The sequence below is a fragment of the Staurois parvus genome, unplaced genomic scaffold, assembly GCF_062004578.1.
Source record: "Staurois parvus isolate SC_StPar_1 unplaced genomic scaffold, SC_StPar_1.0 ptg000071l, whole genome shotgun sequence".
In the NCBI taxonomy this organism is placed as follows: domain Eukaryota; kingdom Metazoa; phylum Chordata; class Amphibia; order Anura; family Ranidae; genus Staurois; species Staurois parvus.
This window is the reverse complement of record NW_028317867.1, coordinates 471,525-499,073: the sequence shown is the minus strand read 5'-3', so window position 1 is coordinate 499,073 and position 27,549 is coordinate 471,525. Positions and strand designations below refer to the sequence as shown.

Genomic DNA, 27,549 nt, shown 5'->3' with positions numbered 1-27,549 from the left:
GTTTAAAAAACTACTACCATACAATATGTATAAAAATGGTGGTAGGATACTGGTTAAAAAGTATGTTAATACACAATGAACACAGATTCATATAGATACATATACATATGTAAAGGCACAGAATAAAAGCAAAAAAAAACCCCCAATTTTTTAGTTGCACCAATGCACTTATTTATTTATTGATTTTCCTTTGTTAAAAATCCCAATAAGTGTATGATGATTGCTTTGTGTGAATGTTATAGCATCTACAAACTATGGTATAGATAATGGAATTTACACAGCTTTTACTTTGTGACTGCCCATCACATTTCTTGAGGTGCTAAAATACCAGGATAGTACAAACACCCCCAAATGACCCCTTTTCGGAAAGTAGGCACCCTAAGCTATCTTCTGAGAGGCATATTGAGTCCTTGAAAGATTTTGTTTTTTCCACAAGTTTTAGGAAAATTACAAAAACATTTTGAAAAATTATTTTTTTTACACAAAGTTGTCATTTATTTCTCACACAAGCCATGGGTATATGTGGAATTACACCCCAAAATACATTCTGCTACTTCTACCGAGTATGGGGATACCACATGTGTTCTCATATCTATGCCTGGGCATGGCAGCAGAGAACATGGGCATATGATGAATCAGATCTGTGGACCAATACAACCGCAATTAATTTTTTTTTAGTAATGCCCATGTTGAGGGTTAGGCCCTAAAAAAATGTAAATTTGGAAACTGTAATGGGTTTCCATGCGAATGGTCTGGCAAGGTTTGAATTTGGGTTGGCGGCGGTAAATTGTTGTGCATATAAATTGCTTTGATCCATGACACCTCCAAACTCACTACCCAATATCTCTGATAACTCCTTATGTCACCTTCTCATAAAATGGGATTCAGTTAAATACTTGGGCAATCTCATCTGCCCACACCTTCCACTATCAGGAATTCATGGTACTCCTTCCTTCCTCCCGGCTTATGACAACCCCCTTGCATTCCAATGGTGGCATATTAAAGGTATCAGATGTACATATGAATTTTTCTCTTTGGACAGTGTAATGTCCTTTGAATACGTAAACATTGAGACCTTCCAATAAAGAAAACTCTCATTATCTCAAATTCGACTCTACATCTCTACTTTGATCAGTCATTGCAGTTCATCATCAAAAACATTGAATCACTTTCAAAATAGAAGTACAATTAATCCACACTTTAGAGGTCTCATATCTGATCTTTATGCATCATTGACACACTCTCTAGGCCCTAGAAAACTCTCCTACATGGAAAAAAAGGGAAGATGAACTTGGCCCCACACCTGATGTGCAAACCTGGAAATCCATATGGTTACCTACCTCCAGATGTTCACTCAATATACAGTGGGGATCGAAAGTTTGGGCACCCCAGCTAAAAATTTGTATTAATGTGCATAAAGAAGCCAAGGAAAGATGGAAAAATCTCCAAAAGGCATCAAATTACAGATTAGACTTTCTTATAATATGTCAACAAAATTTAGATTTTATTTCCATCATTTACACTTTCAAAATAACAGAAAACAAAAAAATGGCATCTGCAAAAGTTTGGGCACCCTGCAGAATTTATAGCATGCACTGCCCCCTTTGCCAAGCTGAGACCTGCCAGTGTCATGGATTGTTCTCAATCATCGTCTGGGAAGACCAGGTGATGTCAATCTCAAAGGTTTTAAATGCTCAGACTCATCTGACCTTGCCCCAACAATCCGCACCATGGGTTCTTCTAAGCAGCTGTCTAGAAAACTGAAACTGAAAATAGTTGACGCTCACAAAGCTGGAGAAGGCTATAAGAAGATAGCAAAGCGTTTTCAGATGTCAATATCCTCTGTTCGGAATGTAATTAAGAAATGGCAGTCATCAGGAACAGTGGAAGTTAAAGCGAGATCTGGAAGACCAAGAAAAATATCAGACAGAACAGCTCGCAGGATTGTGAGAAAAACAATTCAAAACCCACGTTTGACTGCACGATCCCTCCAGAAAGATCTGGCAGACACTGGAGTTGTGGTACACTATTCCACTATAAAGAGATATTTGTACAAATATGGTCTTCATGGAAGAGTCATCAGAAGAAAACCTCTTCTACGTCCTCACCACAATAATCATCGTTTGAACTTTGCAAATGAACATATAGACAAGCCTGATGCATTTTGGAAACAAGTTCTGTGGACCGATGAGGTTAAAATTGAACTTTTTGGCCGGAATGAGCAAAGGTACGTTTGGAGAAGAAGGGGCACAGAATTTAATGAAAAGAACCTCTGTCCAACTGTTAAGCATGGGGTTGGATCAATCATGCTTTGGGGTTGTGTTGCAGCCAGTAGCACAGGGAACATCTCACGAGTAGAAGGAAAAATGGATTCAATAAAATTTCAGCAAATTTTGGATGGTAACTTGATGCCATCTGTGAAAAAGCTGAAGTTAAAGAGAGGATGGCTTCTACAAATGTATAATGATCCTAAACACACCTCGAAATCCACGGGGGATTACATCAAGAGGCGTAAACTGAAGGTTTTGCCATGGCCTTCACAATCTCCTGACCTCAACATAATTGAAAATCTATGGATAGACCTTTAAAGAGCAGTGCGTGACAGACAGCCCAGAAATCTCAAAGAACTGGAAGACTTTTGTAAGGAAGAATGGGCAAAGATACCTCAAACAAGAATTGAAAGACTCTTGGCTGGCTACAAAAAGCGTTTACAAGCTGTGATACTTGCCAAAGGGGACAGTACAAGATATTAACTCTGCAGGGTGCCCAAACTTTTGCAGACGCCATTTTTTTGTTTTCTGTTATTTTGAAAGTGTAAATGATGGAAATAAAATCTAACTTTTGTTGACATATTATAAGAATGTCTAATCTGTAATTTGATGCCTTTTGGAGATTTTTCCATCTTTCCTTGGCTTCTTTATGCACATTAATACAAATTTTTAGCTGGGGTGCCCAAACTTTCGATCCCCACTGTACTTGCTCAAGACAAAATGCTTATAAAATACTATCCTGCTGGTATATGACCCCAGACCGTCAACCCAAATTCATTCCTAATGTCCTCTCACAATGCTTGCTGTACTGACCAGGGCACTTTACCACACATCTGGTGGACTTGTCTCTTAGCTTATCATTTGTGGACCAAAATTTATAATTTACTACACTTAATCTTACACACTACCCTCACACTGAATCCTTGGGAAGCTTTCCTACACAAACCCATTTCTCATCTGAATAAGTCTCAAGGAATGCTGGTGAGATATGTCTTTCTGGTAAAGCCTAGCGAAGGCCAAGAAACAACCTTTAATACCTATCGCAGAAGTCAAACAATGCCTCCTAGGCACCATGGTACATGAGAACTTGACCTCCATTATTAATGATACCCACACTAAATACCTAGAAGTTTGAGGCTCATGGCTTGACCACGTCAACTATTTAAATCTTGATCACTCCCTCCCCTCCCTTTAACTATGGCAATTATTTATTCATTCAAATCTAACATTGGACCCACAATTCCATAACCTCCCCTTTTTTATATTTTTATTTTTCTTCTCTTCTTTTACATCTTTCTACAGTATTCAGCCCATATAGCTCGATTAATTAATTGATTTTCAACTACCTCCTTTTTATCTGGATTGACCACATACCAACCAATAAAAGGAGAATTGCTCTGGGCTTTTACATTTTTTTTATACTTTCATACTTTATTTTCATTATTTCATGTGATTCAATTTATACATCTACTCCATAATCTTATCATTATTTTACAGGACCCATTTACTGTTATTTCTTCGATAGCTTTAACATGCCCCTCCTTTTTGTATTTTGCTTATATCATATTAACTTTTTAACTAATGTTATGTAACTATTTTACTCTTGTGACTCTTCTTTAATATTAAATAAAACATATTGTAGAACAAAATGAAAAAGAAATTTTGCCTTTCCACTTTAACATGTGTCTAGTAATGCACTACTAGGCGGAGGGTCTGTCTGAGTGGGCCCTTAGGCTACAGGACTTAGCAAAATTTTTAAGTCATATATAAGAAAAAAATGCCACTGCTCATAGAACTGAGATCTACACATTATAGAACATTGAGAACATTGATGCAGTTTACTACCAGCCACAGCTTTCATTTGATAATACTGACCACTCCATCCTAGGAATTCAAACTCTTCAGCACAAACGTTTTGCACTGTTCCACTGTAAACTCTGCTGTAAAATTCTTCTCGGGAGAGAGGTAAGACTTAACCCTTCTGAATGGGATTTAGGACCACAAAGTTGTTGCTTTAGTTTACCTACAACCCGTTAGTTTTACATGACGTTTACATGCAAATTGATTAAAAAAAGTATGTATTCAGATCAAATCATGGCACTTTTATGCCTTTTTTTTCAGGTTCAAGAATATATGAAGAACACAAATCCATTGGATTTCTAAAAGAGGCCATGCTACTCTGCTCTTTATGCGTATATATATACTGCAGTTACCAGTAACATTTTATTACTAATACTATCAGATAATTGTAGTTTGATATGGACTTAACCTCTTCATGTACTGCAGCACCAGAGCATTTCAGGTTTTGGAGGTTAGATAATTTGGTTGACAGTTGTTATGGTTTTACGTCAATGTAACAGAATTTTTTCAGGGTTTTTTTTAGTGCAGATGTAAATATTTATGACACTGTAAAAATTATTTTTATGACCCAGAAAATGAAATGACATATATATAATTCAGTATTTTTTCCTGGTAAAATAAAAAAAGAGTATTGTTTTCAATGGTAAAAATACCCTGACCTTACAGAAAGTGAAGTTAGATACTGAGACAAGTGTTATTAAAAAATAAAAACATTTAGCAATGCGTTGCAGTGCCATTCCTTTTGGGAACCATCTGTATGTTGCGCATTAAAAGTACCTGTCCATTTCCCAGATTTACAAAAAGTCATTTCCCAATCCCTATGTACATGGAATACACTACCGCTGTCACTATTGGGCCTATAACACCTTTTAAAATGAATGTACTGCATAAATTACGTTACCTTTTTGAAACAATCCCAGTGACTGTCTCTAACAAAACATTGAAACAATTACAGGCACTTCTGTTGAACTTTATCTGGAATTATAAATCTCATAGACTCCCCGAGTCTGTGCCTTTTTGCTTACAAAACGTAAGGAGGTTTTGCAGTCCCAGATATAACCAAATATTATTTGGGAACACAGTTATAGACTCTGACCTAAATGGTCTACTTTCCCAGCCTTTAGAAATCCCCTGTCCACCCCAAGGCCATACTATAGAACTCCTCTATTAATGTTGCAGATAGAGACCTTCTCAGACTGATGCCTTCTACAAAAAAATATCCTGAGGCAAAACAAATTCTCGCTTGCAACACTCACATCTAGTATGACCTCTTTCCATTTTAGCACAGCGATACCTGACGATCAAACACAGAATCAGCATTCTATTTTCAAACTAAGAAAATCGGTGAATGGAGTGAGTAAGGAATGGGTTATTTTTCCAAAATCCAAGATACATATTCAATTCCTACCAAAGCATTTTACTCTTGCTTGCAAATTCACCACTATGCTTAAACATTTTCACCTGCCCAATAGTTTTTATTGCCCACACCCTTTGAATTGGCCTGTACAGATGGGCCATCCAAGAAGGAGTTAATCTTAGATATATACTAACTCCTGGTGACTCATCTCCAAAGAATAAACTTCCACAAACAACATGGCAAACCATATGACCTAGGGCTATTAAGGACTCCATGTGCTCTTTATACCAACTAGTATACCCCAAAAAGACTTTGATTACTTTACCCTCTACTTCCAACCTTTGCTGGAGAAGCAAAGAAGCAGTAGACACTTGATTCCACCTTTTCTGGACCTGTCACAAAAATATACAATTTTGGTGTACAGTGATGGCTTGGATTTCAGAAATCATGGACAAAGCAATATCTCCAGATCCTTAACATTACCTTCTAGGAGTACCCATGACAGGTGTATCCCCAAAGACTAACCAACTCATAGCTTATATCCTGACTGCCTCAAACTGCCTGATAGCACTGCATTGGAGGAGAACTTTGCCACCATCAAAAATAAACCATTGTACCCATATTGGAGAGATTCAATTGATGAAACTCCTATTGACCAAATTCCACAACCCTCTAAACTTTTTTGATGCTATACGGGAAACCTGGAATCTCATTAAATCTGATCTTATAGTGCCACCGTGGACAAACCTGTTGGCACTGGTGTCTCTAGTGATTGGACATTACTCTTGTCTTTCTGTTTTCTTATTTTTTCACACTGACCTTTTTTCCATCGTCTCTCTTCCTCCATCTATATCCTATTCCTTTTGCAATACCAGAAGCACTCTGAGAAAATTTGACTCTTTTAAAGAACACTGTGTTTTCTCAGGTCAGGAAGTTTATAACAGGGTGTTTACTTCATACCTATCTACCTCAATTAAAATGCATTTTATAGAGCTGTCTTTGATATTAATGGAAAATTACCTTAAATAAACAGTTTTATAAAAAAAGTACCTCTCCAGTTTTTTTATTATTTTACACTGATCTATTTCTGTTATGTCTCTTCCGCCATCTAAATCTTATTCCTTTTTGCAATACCGTGGGCACCCTGAGAAAATTGGGCTCACTCAAAATCTGGTGCAGCTGTGCATGGTAGCCAATCAGCTTCTAACCTCAGCTTGTTCTATTAAGCTTTAGCAATAAAACCTGGAAGCTGATTGGTTTCTATGCAGAAGTGCATGAGATTCTGAGTGAACCATCTTTAGTAAATAAACCCCGGGTTTATTTATCTTAGGTCAAGAAGTTTATAACAGGATGCTTACTCCATACCTATTTACTTCAATTGAAATGCTTTTTGTACAGCTGTCTTTGTTATTAATTTATTGTAAATGATTGGAAACAATTATCTTAAAACAAAACAGTTATATAATAAATTACCTGTCCAGTTTTAAGTGTATTATGGTGCATTGACAGCCCATGCAAAATGAATGAGCTGCCTCAATGCAGCACACTTTAACACTCGGAATACTGTGCATAACTTGCATACAGTAACACACCACAGTGCACTACAACAGCATAAAGGGGACATACACATAAAGCACTGCTCTAGGTTGGCTCACTGATCAACCCCAGCTTACACGCTGATTAAGTGCCAACCCAGAGCGACACTGTGTGCATAGGAAGAAGGAAGAATGTGGTCAGCCGCATGTCTAAAACACCCTTATTGTAAGTCTGACAATAAAATCACATATTCAGCAAATACAGAGGGGATCTGTACAACACCACTGATGCGTTTCATGCCAGTTCAGCCTTTACTCATAGCTGACTGACTATAAGCACCACCAAGACCTTTATTTTATTTATATATATATATATATATATTGCTAGCTCCCACTTACAGACAAGTGAGGTCTAATAAAGTGGTGAGGCACACTGCGGTTAATAATCATCACCTATATGCTGCCTGGTACTAATACAGATAACATGAAAAAGAAAAAAAAATCAAATTCAAGAAAGTACAAATAAACAAACATACACAAAATACAACAATCGTAAAAAGATCTCTAGATATCAAGTCTCTATGTGGTTAATCAGAAATATACATCCATCCCTAGCAATTGTTCATTCATAAAAATATGACATGTCCCATTCATGATTTAACCTCATCGGTTTCCTAGTGCCCAGCTGGAAAATCCAAAAAATGTCCCGCTTACACAGGATCCTGAACCTTAGCACAGAATCCTGATCCTGAATCTCCTCCTCTCCGGAGGGTAACAATCCTATCTACATTTTGAATAAATAGAGTTGAAGTGTCGGCAGCATAATATTCATTAAAATGTGTTGCCACATTAGTTAAATGTTGTTTCTCAATATCATGTAAATGGTCATGCAGGTGGTCTCTCAATTGCCAGGTAATGCCTCCCACATATTGAATAGGACATAAAGTGCAAGTGATAACATAAACTAAATACTTTGTACCACAGTTAATGAATGAAGTGGTTTTGAAATCTTTATTACCACTAACAGAATGCACCATCTCACCTTTCATAATGGATGAACAGCAGGGACATCTATTGATTCCGCATTTAAAAGTCCCTGTAAACTGAAGCCAGTGGGACCAAGCTATGTTTCTACTAATAGAATAAATAGGGGATAGGTACCTGCCCAAAATGGGTGCCATATGGGATACCACCCTAATACCCTTCACTAACATTTGAGAATAAATGGCATCATTAAAACAATACAGATAAGTACCTCTCCACTAAGGTTCTGATCTTATTGAACTCAGTACTAAAAGGAGTGGAAAAATATAATTCTCTGTGCATGTGCTGAATATGTGATTTTATTGTTGGATTTACAATAAAGGTGTTTTAGATGTGCAGCTGACTGGATTCTTCCTTCTTCCAGCAGCATAAAGGGGCAAACATCTGATGGCTACACGTCTAGTAAAATCACCTTTATTTGGAGCTATCACTAAGCGCTAGTGAAACGCTTTAGCTGGAGTCCTGTATCCCTGTCATATTTGTGGAATATGCTATAAGAAGAAATAAAAGTAAATTTACTGGATGTGCGGCCATCAGATGTTTGTTTGTATATTGGAGTCTACTGTGGACAGAGCCAGTACCTGGGATTAATGCAGGCCATAGATGGGGAGAAAAATGGCCGATTTTTCGTCCGAAAATAAAACCGGCCGATTATCTTATCGTTAGTGGACGATTTTGTCGGCCGTTTTTCGTGTATTTTGGACTTTCAGATTATCGGTGATGTTGGAAAATTTTCGAAAAACGCCCGACTTTATCCTCATTGATGGTCAAAAACGAACGATCGTTTTCCGAAAAAGGATCACAAAGGCCACAAAATGACATCATTTCCCGTTATAGGTTACTCATTAATCGGCCGATTTTCGTAATAATTGGTGGTCAGGTAAGTTTTTTAGACCGACCGATAGTTCGTTAATCGGCCGAAAATCTGCCGTTTTTCTCCCCATCTATGGCCTGCATTAGTGTGTGTATTGTAGTGTAGGAGGGAACCGACCTGGAGCGATATTTTTAAAAAAAATTTTTGTAGCATAAAGAGGCCCTGTGTTATTTTCTTAAACGTTCAGTAATACTTTTCCTTTTTTTCTTTAAAGAAATTGCCCTATTTTTGCAATCTGCTTACTATGGAACATGTTTTCACCAGATCTCATAGTTCATTCTAGAGATTCTGCTCTTCGGAACTTCCCTGATACATATTATAATCCTTAGTTTCTGGGGTCAGCAGCAGGTCTACTGAGACCAAGACAGCATCATTACACTGATTAAAAACATGTGAGGATAAAATACTGGCTTTCTCCAGCCAAGACTGTTGGTTTTTCCAGTGTGCTGAAATTCATTTATGAAATACAAACTACAGGTACAAACTGGAAATGAACATCATATTAAAATCACATTGATAAACTGCATTGGCAGGGTGCTGTGATGTAATGCTTCACTGTCCTAATCAAGGATGAACTGGATGTTCTTTTTTGCAATCTCACCAACAATAAAAGCTCTTTCAATTATGCAACTGTGGATTTTTTGGTGATACTATTTTGGGTATTTTAGCAGTTGAGATAAGATTTCTGAGTCCTCATGCACATGGGACGTTTGGTAACGCATGTTAGCTGTGTAAAGTCATGTTAAAAATGTCAGTTTTTCAGCTTTTTTTAGCGTTTTTGCATTAGTGTTTTGCCACGTTTTGCTGTTTTTAGCTTTTTTTTTTGTTTTGGTCAAAAAAATGTCCAATAACGCTATTTTGCCGCGTTTTTCAGTGTTAGAGCATTTTTACAGCTAAAAAATTCCTCTAGAAACCCATTAGTCCTGTTTTTTTTTCCAGCCAAAAAACGTCCCAGCCAAAAAACATTGATTACAGTCTTTGTGTGCATGGAAACATAGGATAACATGCCGGAGGGGTTTACTAGCTGTAGAAAAAAATGTCAAAAGCCAAAAACAGCATCTGTAAAAACGTCCAGTGTGCATGAGGACTGACAATGAAAAACATCAGCATATGCATTTGTGCCCAAGTAAATAATTGTAAGGACATTTGTTACAGGATACACTTTTTTGTCAAGATGTTTCTCAGATAAACACCATGAGACATCCTCTAATGTCATGTCCTACTTGACCTTTCTGCTGCCTTTAAATGTCACCATTCATGACGTGCCCAGCCAAAGTAGACGCTGCTATTTATTGTTCATATCCACAAACGTAAAACCAAACCCTTCACTGTTTAAGTGTTTTAAAAGCCTCCAAATGGAAATATTTTTAACACGATTTTAAAAGAAAAGGAAAAAAAACATCCAAAAATAGAAGAACACTGCTGTAAGGTAACCAAGTGTTTACAAGCAAGGAAATAAACATTAGCAAAAAAAATCCCTTATTTGATGTCCAAGGTCTCATTTACATATTTGTGTTGCATTAACACATATGCGTTAATGTGCATTAAGTCACGTGTTAATGTGAGTTGGGTTAAGGCAACCCATTGAAAAGCCAAACCAGGCATGACTATGTTTTGTATCCCAAGGCACTGCAGTGCATAGGAGTAAGAGCTAAGATGTATATAACTGCCACTAGAGATCTGTAAAATGAAAGAATATGTAAACCCAATATTTCATATTCTTGATATGTGCCAAAATGTATCCTGTTTACTTTCTGTTGCTACCTTTGTGTGAAATCCCTGGTGTTCCTGCCAGTCCCTCTGCTTTCCTATTAAAACAGACCACACTAGGAATGAGAGCACGGTGCTGCCAGTTCTCTAGCTGTGCTGGGAACTCAGCCTGCTCTCCTCCAATGATCACATCCCCCATGACACACCCCCCCCAATACAGCAATTCACTGGGAAGTTCAGTGTGCTGCTGTTTCTCCTCCGTCCCCTCTCTGTGCTGCTGAGAACAGAGGGAATGTGGTCAATTGTTAAAAAAAGGGAAAAAAGGTATTTACCCTCTCCCTCCTAGATTGTAAGCTCCAAGGAGCAGGGCCTTCAAATCCCTCTTGTATTGAACTGTACTGTTGCTGTATTGTCTCCCATTATATTGTAAAGTGCTGAGCAAACTGTTGGCTCTATATATATCATGTATAATAATAATAATAATATTTATAATATTTTTTTATACCTATACACAAATGTTTTGCCTTTCATCTCTATTTTAAACTGAATATTTGCTTGTTTGTTTGTTTTTTTACATGGTGAGGATTTACATTTACTTTAAATACTAAGACCATTTCCACATTATTCGCTTTTTGAATGATGCTAGTAAAGTCAATTAAAGTATGTCTAAAGGCAAAACTTTTTTGAATTACTAAGAACATTTCCACATTATTCCCTTTTTGCATTATGCTAGTAAAGGCGATTAAAGTATACCTAAAGGCAAAACTTTTTTTTCAGTTTTGGATGGAGTGGAGAAAAATTAGAACACCTATCAGGTCTTAATTGCCAGAAAAGTTAAAATGAAGTGCTACACCACTGTTAAGAGGTCCAAATACAACTTTATTCCATTAAAGGTCATGAGTATCATTTTAGAAATAGACAATTTGTTTTGTGGGTTCAAGTGCCCCCTTCATCAACTGGCAATTAAGTGAACAGACCAGGAGTAAACTGGACCTCCAATGGCATTTATTCCAGTGGAAATTAAAAGCAATGGCTAATCAGCAGCTTGTTTGGCAGCAACCATGCAGGTTTTTATTGCTGTCTGTGCTCTCATTAGGGAAATTCACCCTCTCTATTTGCCTAGGGCAGCACAAAACCTAAATACACCACTGCCAGCAACAATAGAACCCCTCCTACAAAATACTTCTACAGCAACAATTGATCCACCCCATCAACAATAGATCCCTCCCTCAACAGTAGATCCCTCCCAGTAACAACTGGCCTCCCAGCAATCTAAGATCCCCCTTAGCAACAATAGACCACTCCCTCAACAGCAGATACCCCACAAAAAAATCCCACAGCAGCCAGCATTAATAGACCTTCCAGCACACACCAGCACCCCTTGTCATTACATACATTCAATGCTGGATGTGCCATAATTGTGTTCCTCTGCATTCCCCCTGCAAAAGGCCTTGTCTTTACAACATAAAATATTTTATGAGATTTATGAAGACATTTTTGTGGGCTGTGAATGATTGGTGGAGATAAAGGGGAGTGCTCATAAGCATTAGGTAATTCAGTGCATGGAGAGTTAAGCTGGCCGTATATGACTTGAATTTTAACTGATTCCTGCTGAATCATCTGAAATTTGAGCTTTGGGCGATACTGTCAGGACAACATGACAAAATCAATTAGAAAACTGAAGGAGCTGGTTAGAAAACCATCAACCAAACAATGAATGCATCCAATCAGATGCAATCACTGTTCAGGTATTCAGGCAACTGTGGGTGCTACTGTCACCTGGATTCAAAAGCAAACACTGTAGATTCCTCCATCCATGCTGTTTGGAGTGGATGGGGAAATTGATCGTTTTCTCTTGTTCAGCCCATGGGGAGAAGTTTGTATGGCTAAGCTTGGCAAGGTTGGTGAGAGGCTCTTTAACACCTTCCTGTTTGACCTATAGCAGATTGATGGCCGGGCGTGACACTCACCATTGCGACTGGTCATCATATGATGTCCTGCCAAAACGAGCCACTTACGGGGCCGCACAGCAGCGCGATTTGTCACCGGCTGTGTCCACGGGACACAGCCAATGACATATCACTACACCAGCCCATAGTCATGTGACTAATCACAGCAGATCACATGTCATTTGTATACAATGGATGGCTTCCTGTCATGTCATCCATTGTATACAATTATGTTGTTAGCTGTGACTGGTCAAGGCAGTCACATGATACAGACAGGGCCAATCACAACCCATCTGTATCACGCGATCATCAGCTTTGCCCAATCACAGCTAATCACAATAAAAGACTGAATGAATCAGTTTCATTCAATAACAACGATTGCAAATATCAATGAAATACATTGGTATTAGCAATCATAATGTGTTAAAAAAAAAATTCCTGATCACTTCCCCAGAGTAACACTATGGTAACACTGTATTGCTTTGGTCACAGTGAGCTGAAAAATAAAAGTAAAAAAAAGAGCAAAATTAAATAAAAAAAAAAAAAATAATAGAAACATTTGAAAAAAAATACAATTTCAATTATTATTGTTATTTTCACCAAAGAAATGTAGCAGAATACATTTTGACCTAAATTTATGAAGAAATTTTATTTATTTGCAAAAATGTATAACAGAAACAAAGAAAAGTGTTTCTTTTTCAAAAGTTTCAGGTGTTTTTTGTTTTATTTAGTAAAAAATAAAAAACTCAGTGGTGATTAAATACCAGCAAAAGAAAGCTCTATTTGTGTGAAAAAAATGATAAAAATGTCATATTGGTACAGTGTTGCATGACCGCGCAATTATCATTCAAAGTGCGACAGCGCTGAAAGCTGAAAATTGGCCTGGGCAGGAAGGGGGTAAAAGTGCCTGGTATTGAAGTGGTTAAAGGATAAGTTCACCTTTTGGACAAAAATAATAAATGCACATTTTTTTGCAGGTAAAAAAATGTGCATTTATTATTTTTGTCCAAAGGAGCCTGGAAAGCATAGCACCAGCGATCAGTAGATTGCTGATGCCATGCAGGTCTCCTGCAGACCTGTCAGAATATCTGATTGCCGTACGGGATGTACGGATAGGCAGATATTCTGACAGAAAGCTTCAATGAACTACCACGGCTCTCCACAGTGCTGTGGTAGTTCATTGAAAACTACAAGCTCACAGCTGCTAAGGCTGTCCGGACTTGCAGTTCATTCATTCACGGAAGTCCGTGAATGAATGATGCTGTCTTGTGGGTGGAGCACTGTTTTCAAATCTGACAGATAGTACGGGGAAACTTCTCCCTGTATTATGTGTCAGAGGGAGGGGACAGCAGACGTGGCTGCAGCTATGGGAACATGTTACATGTTCCACCCTAAAAACGGGTGGAACATGTAACATGTTCCCAAAGGCGAACTTATCCTGATGGAACATGTGAGGATCTGTATCCACCTCTATAACAATAAATAAAGCCTGCTGAGATGACAGCTAGTAGAGGCATATTAGTTCCCTCCTCCTATGTTCCCAGACATTAGATACACTGCATAATAATTGGGAATAATTTGAGGGGATTTGCAGATTATTTTTCACCTTAGCCACTCTGTGTAGAAGCATAGCCACCCACCCTTACAGCCCTGGCTCCAACAGTCAGAATTCTGTCTGCAGTGCCACACACTGCTCTGTAACCCTTCTCAGCCACTTGTCGTTTAACTGGAAATTTCGCATGCTGTCCAATATAGAACACTTAGCACCACAAGCCAAGCATAAAGGCAAAGTGCATAACTGGCAGAGATTTCATGCTTAGAGGAGTTTAATAGGTAATAGGAATCAGCCACTACTTCACAGATTTATCCTTCTGTCTCCAGTGATAATGGAAACTGGAGCGATGTGACACAGTTGTATATTTTTAGCTGACACCTCACCAAGTGGTTTTAATAAACATATGAAAAGATTATGACCTAATATAGCTAGGTGTACTATTATCCCTTTACTGTTGGACCATTTCCATAGTTATTAAATGCCGTCGTATACTTTGCACAGTTAATCCATAACATCCATACTTAGAGTTACCTTATCGTTACTCAGGCTAAAAATGGAACGTCATTCACCCTCCTTTTTTTCTTAAAGTAGAACTATAAGCAAAACTGTTTTTTTTTTTTGGGGTTTTTTTTTGGATAGGGTAAAAGAGGTACCCATTATTGAGGAGATTTCACTTCCTGTCCCATAGACAAAACAGGAAGTAAGAAGAAATTTCTCCAAAGTGAGGGAAATCCCAGGCTGTTGCCAGGGTCACTGGAACTAGTGTCTTTATTGGAAGATTTCCCCTTTATGACTGTTCCGGGGACAGCCCAAAAGTTGTGACTTTCTTTTGCCTTTACTTTTGGTGATAGCAGTAACTAGTTAGGACAAATAGAGAGGGTGACTCTCCCCAGTGTCAGATTACCAAAGAAGCAGAGTAGGCACCGGCCTATGGGCTCCATGCCATTTACAAGCCTGGGACAAAGGATCAAAATAATATTGATTTGAATTTGAAAGGAAATTACAATTAAGCTTTCCCAAATTTTTTCAAAAGATAGAAAAAATGAATCTTGAAGAAATGAAAACTTTACATTAAAGACTCTGTAGAGACAATACTGTGTTAATGGTAATGTACTTAATAATTTAAAGTACATAAACCGTACACATCAGGTTCACATTACTGTTTGTCACTTAAACGCTCATCTTGTAAAACATTTTGATGCAACTTAGATACATGTAATGTACAGAAGTGATGGTCATCTCTATCTAGCGGCCAACGTGCACACTACTTGTTTCAATGTTATCCCACTAGAGTGCATGCACAAGAAACCTCCAGAAACCTGTGAAGGGCCCCAAATTTTAGACTGGCTATGGGCCTGCACAGAGTTTAATACTGCAATGAATCGCCCTAACAGGGAAACAGACAGCAATGAAAACCTGATGTGTTCTAATCTCTCTCCACTATATCCAAAACTAAGAAAAGTCTTGTCTTTAGTTATACTTTACTTTCTCTGATCTGGATTATCCTCAGATCATATACTCACCTGCCCAGTGAATCCAGGTTTACCTTGCTATGATCTGCTGCCACAGCCCTCCTCAGTCATTGGTAGCTGGCTTTCTCTTCCAGGTTCCTGCAGCTGCCGCCCCCCAATTTGTGTCAAGCCTGGCTACTATCTGCTGTGAGTCCCTGCTACTACAGCCTAGTATCACACATCACTCTCATCTGGCAGCACCGGCAGCGGTTGGGGGGGGGGGGAGTAAAAAAATAAACAAATAAAGGTATACGTTTTTAGTTTGCAGATGGGATTGTGAAAGCAGGGAGGTTAAAGTAGAACAACAGGCAAAGCTTTTTCCTGACACCAATATGGCAGCATAGATGTGATATAGCTCTGCCCACTTTACATTTCAAGACTATTTAGTCAGAATGAGAAACTTCAAGAGCTGGTGGAAGAGTGTGCAAAGGCACCTTTCTGAAGAAAGAATAGCCATGGTCCATTTTGTTCCTTTCAACCCCAACTGGAGCTTTGTTGAGAGGACCCCCCTGGCTAGTGGGGTTGATTCAGCGACCAGATGATAAAGCCCATTTTTGGGATCCATGGGTGCCTTCTATGGTAAAACTCGGTTACTTTTGGTGGTTCAGACATCGCCCTCTAGAATCATTCTTCATCCAGGCCAGAGTAACTTTTTCTGCTCAAGAGGTGGATGTCCTCTTTAAGTACATCAATAATATGACTGCAAAGGGCAATGATTCTAAGTCCTCCCTCACAGACTTTATTCTCTTCCGTGTTTGTACAAAGAAGACTGAAGATTCAACTGGTGTTGAGTTTAAAGAAACTGAGTCTCAGTGGGTGATTGACAATTCCAGTTTGCATACCTTCCTTCAGGACTCTTTACCTCACAGGTGACCTTTATGAAGGTCATAATCTCTGCATAGCCCCTCTGAGCAAATGGGGTGCTTTGCATCCATCATTACTCGGATGGTATTCTACTGTTGGTCCAGGGCTCAGATCACCTACTAGTTCAAAAGGGTATTCATCTGGCCAGCCTGAGAAGTTTTGACTGGATTGGAGGTGTCAAAACAGTGGGAGCAGACCCGTCTAGTAATCAATACGGGAGCCTAGTTCAGTGCTCAAGTGAGTACTTTTCTGTTCCTTCTCAGAATAGGCCAAGGAGCAGGGAGCATCTTCGGAACATGGTATCTCTGTCAGTTTTGTCAAGCTTCCCAATTCAGGGGTCTCCTGAAAGGATGATGTCTTGCATCCCTATGCTACCCTGGGCACACTGCATTCTCTGCATGTTCCAAAGAATTTCCTTGTTGCAACACAGAAGCTGGCATTTGAGCTGATTCTAAGTGCTTTTCCTCAGATGTGCAGTCTCTGGTTATGGGTGTGATAGGGGAGCACTTGATCCCATATGGTAGGTTCATTATCTGGGACTATTGTCACCTTTGATGCCTGTGCTACAGGGTGGATTGCCACCTGCAGTTATTATGTGCGCATAATTCTGCATAATGTTAACATAGCAGCAGTGTCATGTGTTTGGAAATAAAGGAAAGTCAATGTCCTGTTCCAATGGAAGTAAAACTATCATGTCCATGATCAAATGTAATCTTTAGAGGTTGCGGGTGCCCAGGATGCTAAAAGGGGCTGTGGCGCTAGGTGTTTTTGGTTCCCAATGAATGGGTCTTTAATCAAAAAGATCTTGCCCATATCACTCAAGTATGGGGTCTCCCTCAGTTGATCCTGTTTTCATCAACATCCTTTTACAAGCTGCCTCTCATGCTACCCTCACCCATTGGTGGAGGAAGTGGACATTCGCTCAGCCAAGAAATAGTTGCCTAGCAAATGGCTTTCCTCTACTGCCTTTGGTCATGAAGTTCCAGGGGGGACTGTTGTCCGAGAGTCTCACTGTGATAACACGCATGCCCGATTAGCCTGCAGGTCTGGACTTTACCCTAGCCATGGAACTGGAGTTTGGACCAAGCACTTCAGCTACCAGTGTTTCTACAATACCTGGCCCAGGATGGATTGAAATTGAGAGGGAAGGATTGAAGGAATAGGGCCATCCCCTTTCAGTGGTAAATCCTGGAGGGTTTCAGGAAGGATGCCAACAAATACCATTTACTCTGAAGTCTGGAACAGGTTCACAGTCTTTGCAGCTGAGCAGGAGTTTTATTTCCTCACCCAGTTCTGGATTTGGGGGTTAGCCTAGTACTGTAAGAGTTCAAATTTCAGCCATTTCAGCTTCATCAGGGAATATGAGCATGTGAGCATTTCAGGAGGTTGGTCCTGAGACTTTGCCCTGAGGAGGAAAAACATTTCCCCTGTGGGATTTTATTCTGGCACTGGATTACGTTGCCATGACTTTGTTTGCACCAATAGAAAGGAGTCTTCAGTAGGACATCACTCAAGAAGCAGTGCTCCTTGATAACTGGGGGGGGGGGGGGGCAGAATTTTGGACCTGCCCCTACATCTTCTTTCTTCTGAACAAGTTGGGGCTTATGCCCCTTGAGCACCTTTGTCCCCAGGTGGCTTCAGTTTTCATCTTACAAATTGGTGATTCCATCCTATCTGGTACAGACGGTACCTACCCTACACAAGCTGGATGTACCAGGTATCTAAGATACCTACCTTCAAGCTGCTTCCTAGTTTAAATCCTCTGGGAGGCTGTTCATGTTTACATCAGGCAAATTCATAGGAGGAAGCTGCAGTAAACCTTGTCATCTTGGAGTGTCAAGGTTATCCTCAAAACATAGTGCAGTCAGGCAAGAGCCTCCAGAAGTGACAGAGGTTCATTCAGACAGGTTCATCTCTACCTTTGGGACAGCACATGCAAAGTGTCTATGAAGACTTTTGCAAAGAAGCAGGCTAGATACCACAGAGCACCCACCTCAGGCGCTACAGGGATGATCCAGGGGTTTATACGTCAATGGACTTCAACAGAAGTCTAGGATTTCATGTCCAATGTAATGCAGTTTTATTATACAGTTTAGCCCTGCCTATTTAGCTAGTTATTTATCACATGTATGCTGCCATGTTGGCATCAGGAAAACGGAAAATTGTATCATACTTACCGTAATTTTACTTTCCTGATGCCAATCCATGGTAGCCTGTGAACCCTCCCTTGTTTGATCTTGATTGTACGGAGAATGGGAGAGGTTGCTCTCAGTCAGAATTGTATAGATATACACAGTTCCTGTGGGTGGATATAGGAGTGGAGCTATATCACATGTATGCTGCCATGGATTGACATCAGGAAAGGAAAATTACTGTATGACACAATTTTCCATTTTTTTCTTTCATTTTGGATAGAGTAAGGGAGGGTTATAAACCCTGTCACCTTATTTTTTGCCATCTGTGCCCCAAGTCACCAGAACTAGTGTCCCCATTGGAAGATTTCCCCTCTATTACTTTTCTGGGGACAACCCAAAATTTGGGATTTTTAGTTTACTTTCAATGATAATGGTAAACAGGACAAACAGAGAGAGGGAATATCCATAACAGGGAGACAGACAACAATAAATTTGATAGGTGTTCTAAGCCTTCTCTACTCTATCCAAAACTAAAACATTTTGCCTCTAGTTGTAGAAGTTGTACTTTAAGTTGGGAAAGTGATGGTCCTGCTTTAACATTTAAAGGCTGAATGACAACATTCACTTCGACTGCAATCTCCAATTAGATTAAATAATAACACGAGACTGCAAAAATGCTCTAATCACATTGCTTTTGTAACCAGAAACCTGGCTGGCAGACCAAATTCAGCAGCACAAAATACAGTATGTTGGTCACTTTGACTTTGTGACTAATTTGTCTACCTAAATATATTTTAGGATATTTTTTGTTTGGTGGACTGCCTAATAATTGTCTCACTCATGTTATTTATTATAAATTTAAACATTTAAAAACTTGCAAAAATGTAAAAAAAAAATCAGTTTTAGTTATTTTACACATAATAGCTTGAAATGTAACAGTTTAACTACTTTAGGATCGGCAGTAAAGCTACATTGCAACCGCTCTGCGCAGGATCATGTGTATATATATATATATATATATACACACATGTGATCTAGGACTTCTGGGTAGAGGACATTTGCGCCAACCCAGCTGTGCTGTCATTTGCTACAGGACATGCCAATTAGCAGGTTCCGGCCAATGATTCATGCACAGAGCGGATGTCAGAGAGAGATCTGGCATGCAACACAGATCTCTCTACTGACAGCAATGATGTGGCAGTTTTTGTCTTCCTGCAAAGGGAATAAAACCCGGCACATTGTTTGGTAAAAGCACCACAAAGTTAACACATTAACACTTTTTAGGCACACAGTTAAGTCTTTGATTGCCCCAGATGTTAACCCTTTCCTACCCAGTGTTATTAGTCCAGTGTCAGTGCATCTTATTAGCACTGATCACTGTATTAGTGTCACTGGTGATGTCAGTGTCAGTTAGCCAGTGTCAGATTGACTACCACACTATCACAGTCCTGCCATACTGATCGCTGCCTACTAGTATAAATAGTATAAAAATAAAAATTCCAGTATATATACTGTATAGTGTCATTTGTAGATGCTATAACTTTCATGCAAACCAATTAATAATAAACACTTATTGGGATTTTTTTTACCCAAAGATATTTCTAAGAATACATTTTGGCCTAAGTTTATGAAGAATTTCTATTTTTTAAATTTTTTTATTGGATATGTTGTATAGCAAAAAGTAAAAAATTTTGTTTGTTTTTTTCTCAATATTTTAGTATTTTTTCATTTACAGCGCAAAAGATAAAAACCCCAGTGGTGATCAAATACCACCTAAAAGAAAGCTCTATTTGTGTGAATAAATTCTATAAAATTTCATTTGGGTACAGCATTGCATGACCATACAATTGTCAGTTAAGGTGGCGCAGTGCTACACAGCAGAAAATGTCTTGGTCATGAAGGGGGTAAATCTTCCGGAAGGCAAGTGGTTAATAGTGAATAGTTTAGTAGTAATTTATGTTACATACTGTAATGCTAACATTGTATCTCATTTTTGTGCACACTGAATGAACACAGAGAGAGGCACAATGCCATCTGCAGGCTTGAGATATTTTTTTATTTTAAAGAACTCTAGGATAGGCAAAATAAATCACCCATTAGTACACCACCCTACACAAAACAGTTGATACATTTGTGAAATTCCTTACCTTTGAAGAGAAAGGCTTAATTGAATTTTCAGGAAGTCATCTCTGTAATTCCAAAAATACCAACATCTGCTCTGCCAAGGAGGAGGTGTAACAGCAGGGATTACATCATATCCTCTCCTCTCAGGAAACTACACTTCCCATCAACCTTTGGGAATTGTAGTGAATGTGGGCGGGTATAATAGGTCTGTACATGTTGAATGTGTACTTGCCCACTGCAAAAGAAAATATACCCACACATTCCCCAGCTGCCACTGCTATCCTCACATGTGATCACTCGCCCTCCAATCGTAACAGAAGAGGAACTAATTGCCCTGACATTCTGTTTTTAATCTATAGACTATAGACACCATCTCAATCCTCCTAGTACACATGACCAGGGACGGACTGACAACTCATGGGGCCCCCGGGCAATAGGGGATCATCGGGGCCCCTGTGTCCTTACCCACACCCAAAAAAGCCTATAAAAAAGGTACCAGGGGCATTTCATGGGGCCCCCTACTGACCCCGAGCCCTCGGGCAGTGCCCAAGTGCTCGATTGGTCAGTCTGCCCTTGCACATGACTGTGATTTTTAATGATCTGTCAGGAGTAGAGTGAGGAGTCATGAAATCCACAGCACAGAACACTTCTCTTACATGCAGATCATCAAGACAAAGGGGGAGGTTCCAAGGCAGGGAAACAGCAGACTGAGACAGAGATCAGATAATATGCAGATGACTGTGTGAGGCTGCAGCCGGCAGTGGAGGAGAAATGTTGGATAATGCTGCTGCTGCTTCCAGATCACTTTGCCCTGTATCTGTTAAAAATCAGTGCCTCTTTTTCTGCAAATACGTAGATTTATATGTATAGTATATAGACTGTTACTAGTAGAGGAGGTGCAGAGACTCCTAGCTGAAGCTATGGGAGGCGGGACAGACCCAGATTGTCCTGGGCTGTCATTCTTAGAACACTGCCTGTGTGGGAGGTACAGACCAGGAGTCTGACTCCTCCCACTACAGTGAGCAAGCAGGAAATACATCACAGCTTCCTGGAGGAAGAACTACAGAGGGGTTGTGCCAAGGCCAGTGGCTGGGGGAATAGGAGGAAGAGCAGCCACTGGTCTTAAAAACAGGAAACCAAAGAGAATTAATGGTATGACTTGAAAAAGAATAGGTTATTTCAGAGCAAGTACTGAGTGAACCAGAAGACGAAGGACATATTCAGTGAAGGCAGGAGATCAGCAACAAGGACAAAGAAAAAAGGTTTTGCCTGGAGTTCTGCTTTACAAAACAAATTCATAGATCACCATGGTGGTCCTGCCATGGTGATCATATGATTGGAAACCATGCTGATTAGTTCTTGAGTGTTAGGCTACATTCACACGAACATTGTGTGCAGGCGGCAGAGAGGCGTTTGGGAAGCGTTTTTACCGCTTCCCAAACACCTCTGCCAATTCTGCACATTACAGCACATGTTGCTGTTGTACCGGGAGCGTTTGTGTCGCGTCGCAAAACGGACGCCTCTGGTCGAGTCAGGAGGCGTTGAAGCCTCCTATTCTAGTCTATGGTGCCCGGCCGGAGTTTGCGGTGCGGTTGCGACGCAGTTGGGGGCGTTTGCAGAACGGTAATATCATTCAAACAGCATTATAGGCATTTGTGGGACGTTTGTAACGCTCCGCAAACACCTAGCAACTGCCGCTAAACCGCGCATGCGGCGTTTGCGGAGTGTTTGCCGAGCATTAAAAAACTCTCTGCAAACGCCAGACCAACGTTTGCCAAATGCTATAGGGGCGTTTGGCAAGCGTTGGTAAAACAGCCACGTGTGAACGAGCCCTTAGTCTTAGAAAAATATGTGTGCTTCTAGTTCCCAGCTACAAAGTCACCAACTTGTTAAAAGGATTGACTAAAATCTGACATTTAAAAATAATGGTTTTCACACAGATCCACTGTATCTGTGCATGAGTTGCAAAAATGACAGAGAGTGTATATAGAACTGTAGCCTTTAATACTCAAAAATAGGAAAGGAATAGGAGCTGACTACTGGCAGGCTGTTCTGCAGGCCACTTTCAGGGAACAGTAAATATAAAATGAAAAAGTAAGGTACTTTATCTAAGGAAGCCTTTAATATTTTTATTCATTTAAAACTAGCTAAGCATGGCTGCAAAAAATAGATGACACTGAAACACTTAAAGCGGAACAAACCCATAATTTTAACATCTTCAGAAAACAGTTACATTCCCAGCATGCCGGGAATGTAGTCACATTTGCTTGTTTTCTCAACCAAACTGTCAAATCATCAAATGGCTGGTATCATAACTGATCCCATGTGCAGCACCATGGCAATTGCAGATCAAACTAAGAGTCTATGATGGCAACTTCTTTGGCTGAAAAGAATAGGAGGCTTTATTTCCACTTAACAATGGTTATAAACCTCAGACATGAAATATGAACATACAGTAGCATATCCCTCTATAGTGTGTACTTGTCTCAATCCAGAGTACTAAGTGCCATTTCTGTCCACTGCCTCATACCACTGCTATAAGTATGAGCCACTTTTTAAGAGTTTTCCTGATGTCAAGAGAAAAATAGTGACAGGGAAGGGCATAGCCTGTGATTGACAGCCTCAGCTCTGTTCCTGTTTCCTGTGTGAAGGAGGGTGTGTCCCTAGCCTCCAATGGGCTCTCAGAGCTCTCTTTACTTTTGTAACTTCAGCTCCCCGCCCCCTGCTTTTCAGAGCTGAGAGGTCCTGTGTAAATTCTGCACTTTGAATGGACATATGGGGGAGATGACTGTAAATAAACATGTACAACTTATGTAGGATTTGTTTCATCTCTGTGTGTCACTTCACTGGGTATTGTACTGAACACAGTGCCTGTCCCCTGCCCTTCTCACCAACTCGTGACAAAGGCCCAGCTAATCTCACACCGTGCTGTCACTTATGTAATAATACCACTCTCAGCTGCACCCGGCACAACAATTTTCCAGCTCACGGGGCACAATCTAGGTGCCAGCAGTCAGAGAGCAATTGTCACTGGATTAAGTTAATTAAGCAATTAACTCTTTAGGCTACCACCACCACCTTTTGACTGAAAAGGCAGAAACTCATAATCTTAGCAATAACAGAAATGAAAAATAAATGTCTGTACACACACTGTCACCCCAGATAGGTATATGCAGAGATTTGTCATATACAGTAGCACTTTTCAAGAGAAAAGGATTCTTTAGTTTGCATTAAAAGCCTTAGGGACAGTTTTAACACTTTTTAAAATGGAGTTTAATAATGGAAATGTCAAAATGGTACAAATAAAATATTTAAAGAAAAAAGGTGTTTTTTTGCTAACTTAGTCAAATATGACCTTGGTTTGTTCATTGTGATATTCCCCATTCAAATATATACTTAATATTAATGTGTGTTGGTCCTGTTGGATTTATGAATTGTGTGTGGATTTTGTTAAGTTGAGAATTGGGCAGAGGTCTCAGAGAGATCACCCACACCTGGCTGCTATCTGTGTAGATGTTTTATGGCACGTTACGTGTTCCTAGCGCTTTAATTGCCCTACACATCACTTGTGACAGAACAGAGGCTTGTCATTGTTTTATGATAGGTCAGAGGGAAGTGTTAATCTGTATATCATTGCACAGAACAGGTAAGTATAGATATGTTTGTGTTTTTTTGGAAAAAAAAACCCGAAGCTTTAGTGTCACTTTAATATAAACCTCATATAAATTTACTCTAATCTGTGTGTGAGTCTACTTTCTAGTGGTAATTTACTCTGGTCAAAAGAATCCTGTGGTGTCAGCAGGGGCTGGGCTTTCAGAAAGGGGTCCAGAATGACAGGGAGTCCAAACATAACTCAGCGACTCCTAAGGGGGTCTTGCTACAAATGATAACGAAGCAACAGAACAGGTGAAGAAATTAGAGAGCCACAGACCAAAGGATGATGATTTCAAACATATTTGCAGTGATAAGGCTCAAGGTACCAAAGTGCATAGGCACAGGAAGTGCACTGCTATTTTTCAGAAGAAATTAAAGACAAAAGGTCAGTTTTTCTGGGTACTGTTTAAAGAACAATTATTATATCTAGTTGTTCTCAGTAAAATAGCAAATCTTCACTTTTTTAGTTTAGCATCAGAATGCTCAGATGAATTATTACATTTCTCATCACACACGCATAAAGTAAAACAATTGTGTACTTTTTGTACTGTATTTGCATTGTGAATTTAAAAAAAGTCAAATTGTTCTCAACTATGTGCCAAGCCAAATGCTATCTTAAAGGATGATAAAAAAAGATGTGCTGAACACATGGCACTATTTCCCCTGCTATGCACAGCGACAGTTTATTTTCCTTTGTAAAACCCTGCTCTGTATAATTAATTACACAGAAGGGACTTGCTTATTTTATCTCACTGAGTATAATGTCCAGATTGCACAACATAGGCACAGTTGCAGTTGGCAGTCATTTACCTGGGTTTATCTGAAAACATTGCAGTGTATTTTCAGTTACAATGTTTCTTTATGGAAATGTTAGCATTCAGAATTAGTGCACAAACTTAAAGATGTAACAGTGATTTCATTATATAGCATATATGCATTTATTATATTTGTATAATCATATTTCATTTGTCAGCAACTTTTACCAAGCCATGATCAACACATCTGATATGTTATTAAGTAACATGTACTTATATCACACACGTATATCCTTTTTTTCTTTTTTTTAAAAAAAAAGCTTATTTATGGTTTTGCATAATAAAACCTAAAGAATACTTAGAAAATAGAATACATAAATCTAGCTTAGTGAATGAGATATAGCTTTGCTAACAATCATCCAACTGTGTGTAAACAAAAATCAATTTTCTTTATGTCAAAGAGAAAAAGAGTAGACAGGTGGCGCACACACCTAGTGCATTATCCAAGATTTATTCAAAGATATAAAAGACAAAAACAAACATACTCACAGATGAAGAATGTATAAAAAGCTTTTGCATAATGGAGATGGCCACAACAGTGGGCAAGGTGTTGCAAATGTCAGTGCGGTCAGGAGGCTGACACGTTTCAGGGATAAGTCCCTTTCCTCGAGTAGCTCTGAGGAAAACGTGTCAGCCTCCTGACCACACTGACAGTTGGAACACCTTGCTCGCTGTTGTGGCCATCTCTATTATGCAAAAGCTTTTTATACATGCTTTGTCTGTGAGTATGTTTTTGTCTTTTATATCTTTGAATAAATCTTGGCTAATGCACTAGGTGTGTGCGCCACCTGTCTACTCTTTTTCTAGTGGTTAATTTCCCCGTCTGAGGAGGGATGCACTCCTGAAGCATTATCTTTAGGCCACCTCTGTCCTGGTCCCCTTGGCTTCTCTTTGGCAATTCATTTCCTGGAGCGCTGGAGAGTACACATGATATTATGTCAAAGAGACACCAGAGGGTGCAATCCAAGTGCAGTATACTGTAATGTTAGTATTTTTATTACTAAAAAAGAAAATTGCACCTGTAATATGTACTGGGGCTGTCATCAGATGGTGATCTTGTGCAATAACAGTCTAGTCCAATAAATGGAAGGATCCATCAGCTTCAAGGCAGGGCAGATGATCTGATAGTGTGAGAATAGACTCTGTGATATTAGACATCGGAGGCATGAAGGGGTATGGCTATGCATTTCAAGGCTTGAGAAAGAGGCATTACTGCCTCGAAACATGTAGTCATGCCCCTTTCACAGCACCCAGCATCTGACATCACAGGGTTTGTTCCATGTTGTCAAATTGGCTGTCCTGGTTGAGAGTTTTCTTTCAATTTCTAATAACTACATATCCCATGGTACCTTGCTGATGGCAAGCAATGATTCCTGTGCTGACTCCGCCTCCTGAAACTCCTCACAGCACCTCTGCAGTTCAGAAGGCAGGCTCTGTGAAAATTCTTTTGAGATAAAATTATTTCTTGCCTGTTTGTGACAGGTTATGAATCAGCCGCAAACACCCACAATTATGGTACAGCAGCCAACAGAATTCTATAAGATGTCTACAACACCCCCAGTATGCTTGGCATCACAATTTACCAGCTAATCGTGTTATGTTTTAATGCAACCAGCAGCTCCCATTTTCTTTTGTTTGTTGCAGAAACCACCAGCAGTGGACAAAGTCACCTAAGGACTCCTGTACAAGAACACATTTTGCACTCCCATTTAACTTCTTCCCAAGTATCAACATTTATTTACTGCAAATGGTAGACATGCAGATAGACATATGGATGAAGAGGAAGAGTAGGTTTTGCAAAATGCCAAACTCTTATGGTTTATAATGTGCAACTTCACTAACATCAAACAATCTTCACTTTCAGTTTCCAAATCAGGTCTATGTAAAAGAGGGAAGGGGTCTCTGTACCTTCCTGACCCACATCTCGTAGAAATGGGTGCCTGAATCTCAGAGGGTTTTTGTGCAGATATGTCCTCCCCTGGAACCCACGATCACTTGCTGGACCTGAAATGCAGATCTTGTACTAGCATATGGTAACTTTGTTGCTTTCAATCACAAACATTGTATGTTTCAGTCAACCAGAGTGGGAGTATCGCACTAACCTATGTGTGAATCTTCTTTTCCCCCACTGGCATACACTATAGTGTTTTTAAGCTGCTTTTCTATACAACAAAGTGGTTATGTGCTTTAGCGTGGCCTCCCGGACTTTCCTTTGATCTATGGCCAGCTTTACAGTAGAGCTAGAAAAGGCAAAAAAACAAATAAGTTTACTGATTATGACTGTTTGTGAAA

General features: G+C 39.5%; 1 protein-coding gene across 1 annotated transcript in view; it reads left to right on the top strand.

Annotated features, from left to right (window-relative positions):
• The window catches only part of LOC149469389 (uncharacterized), a 119,018-nt gene extending 92,171 nt beyond the window's left edge, over positions 1-26,847 (top strand). Inside the window, exon 10 of the mRNA XM_089669318.1 lies at positions 26,740-26,847. Coding sequence (XP_089525444.1) covers positions 26,740-26,847 — 108 coding nt within the window. The remainder of the gene's footprint in view (positions 1-26,739) is intronic.
• The last annotated feature ends 702 nt before the right edge of the window (positions 26,848-27,549 follow it).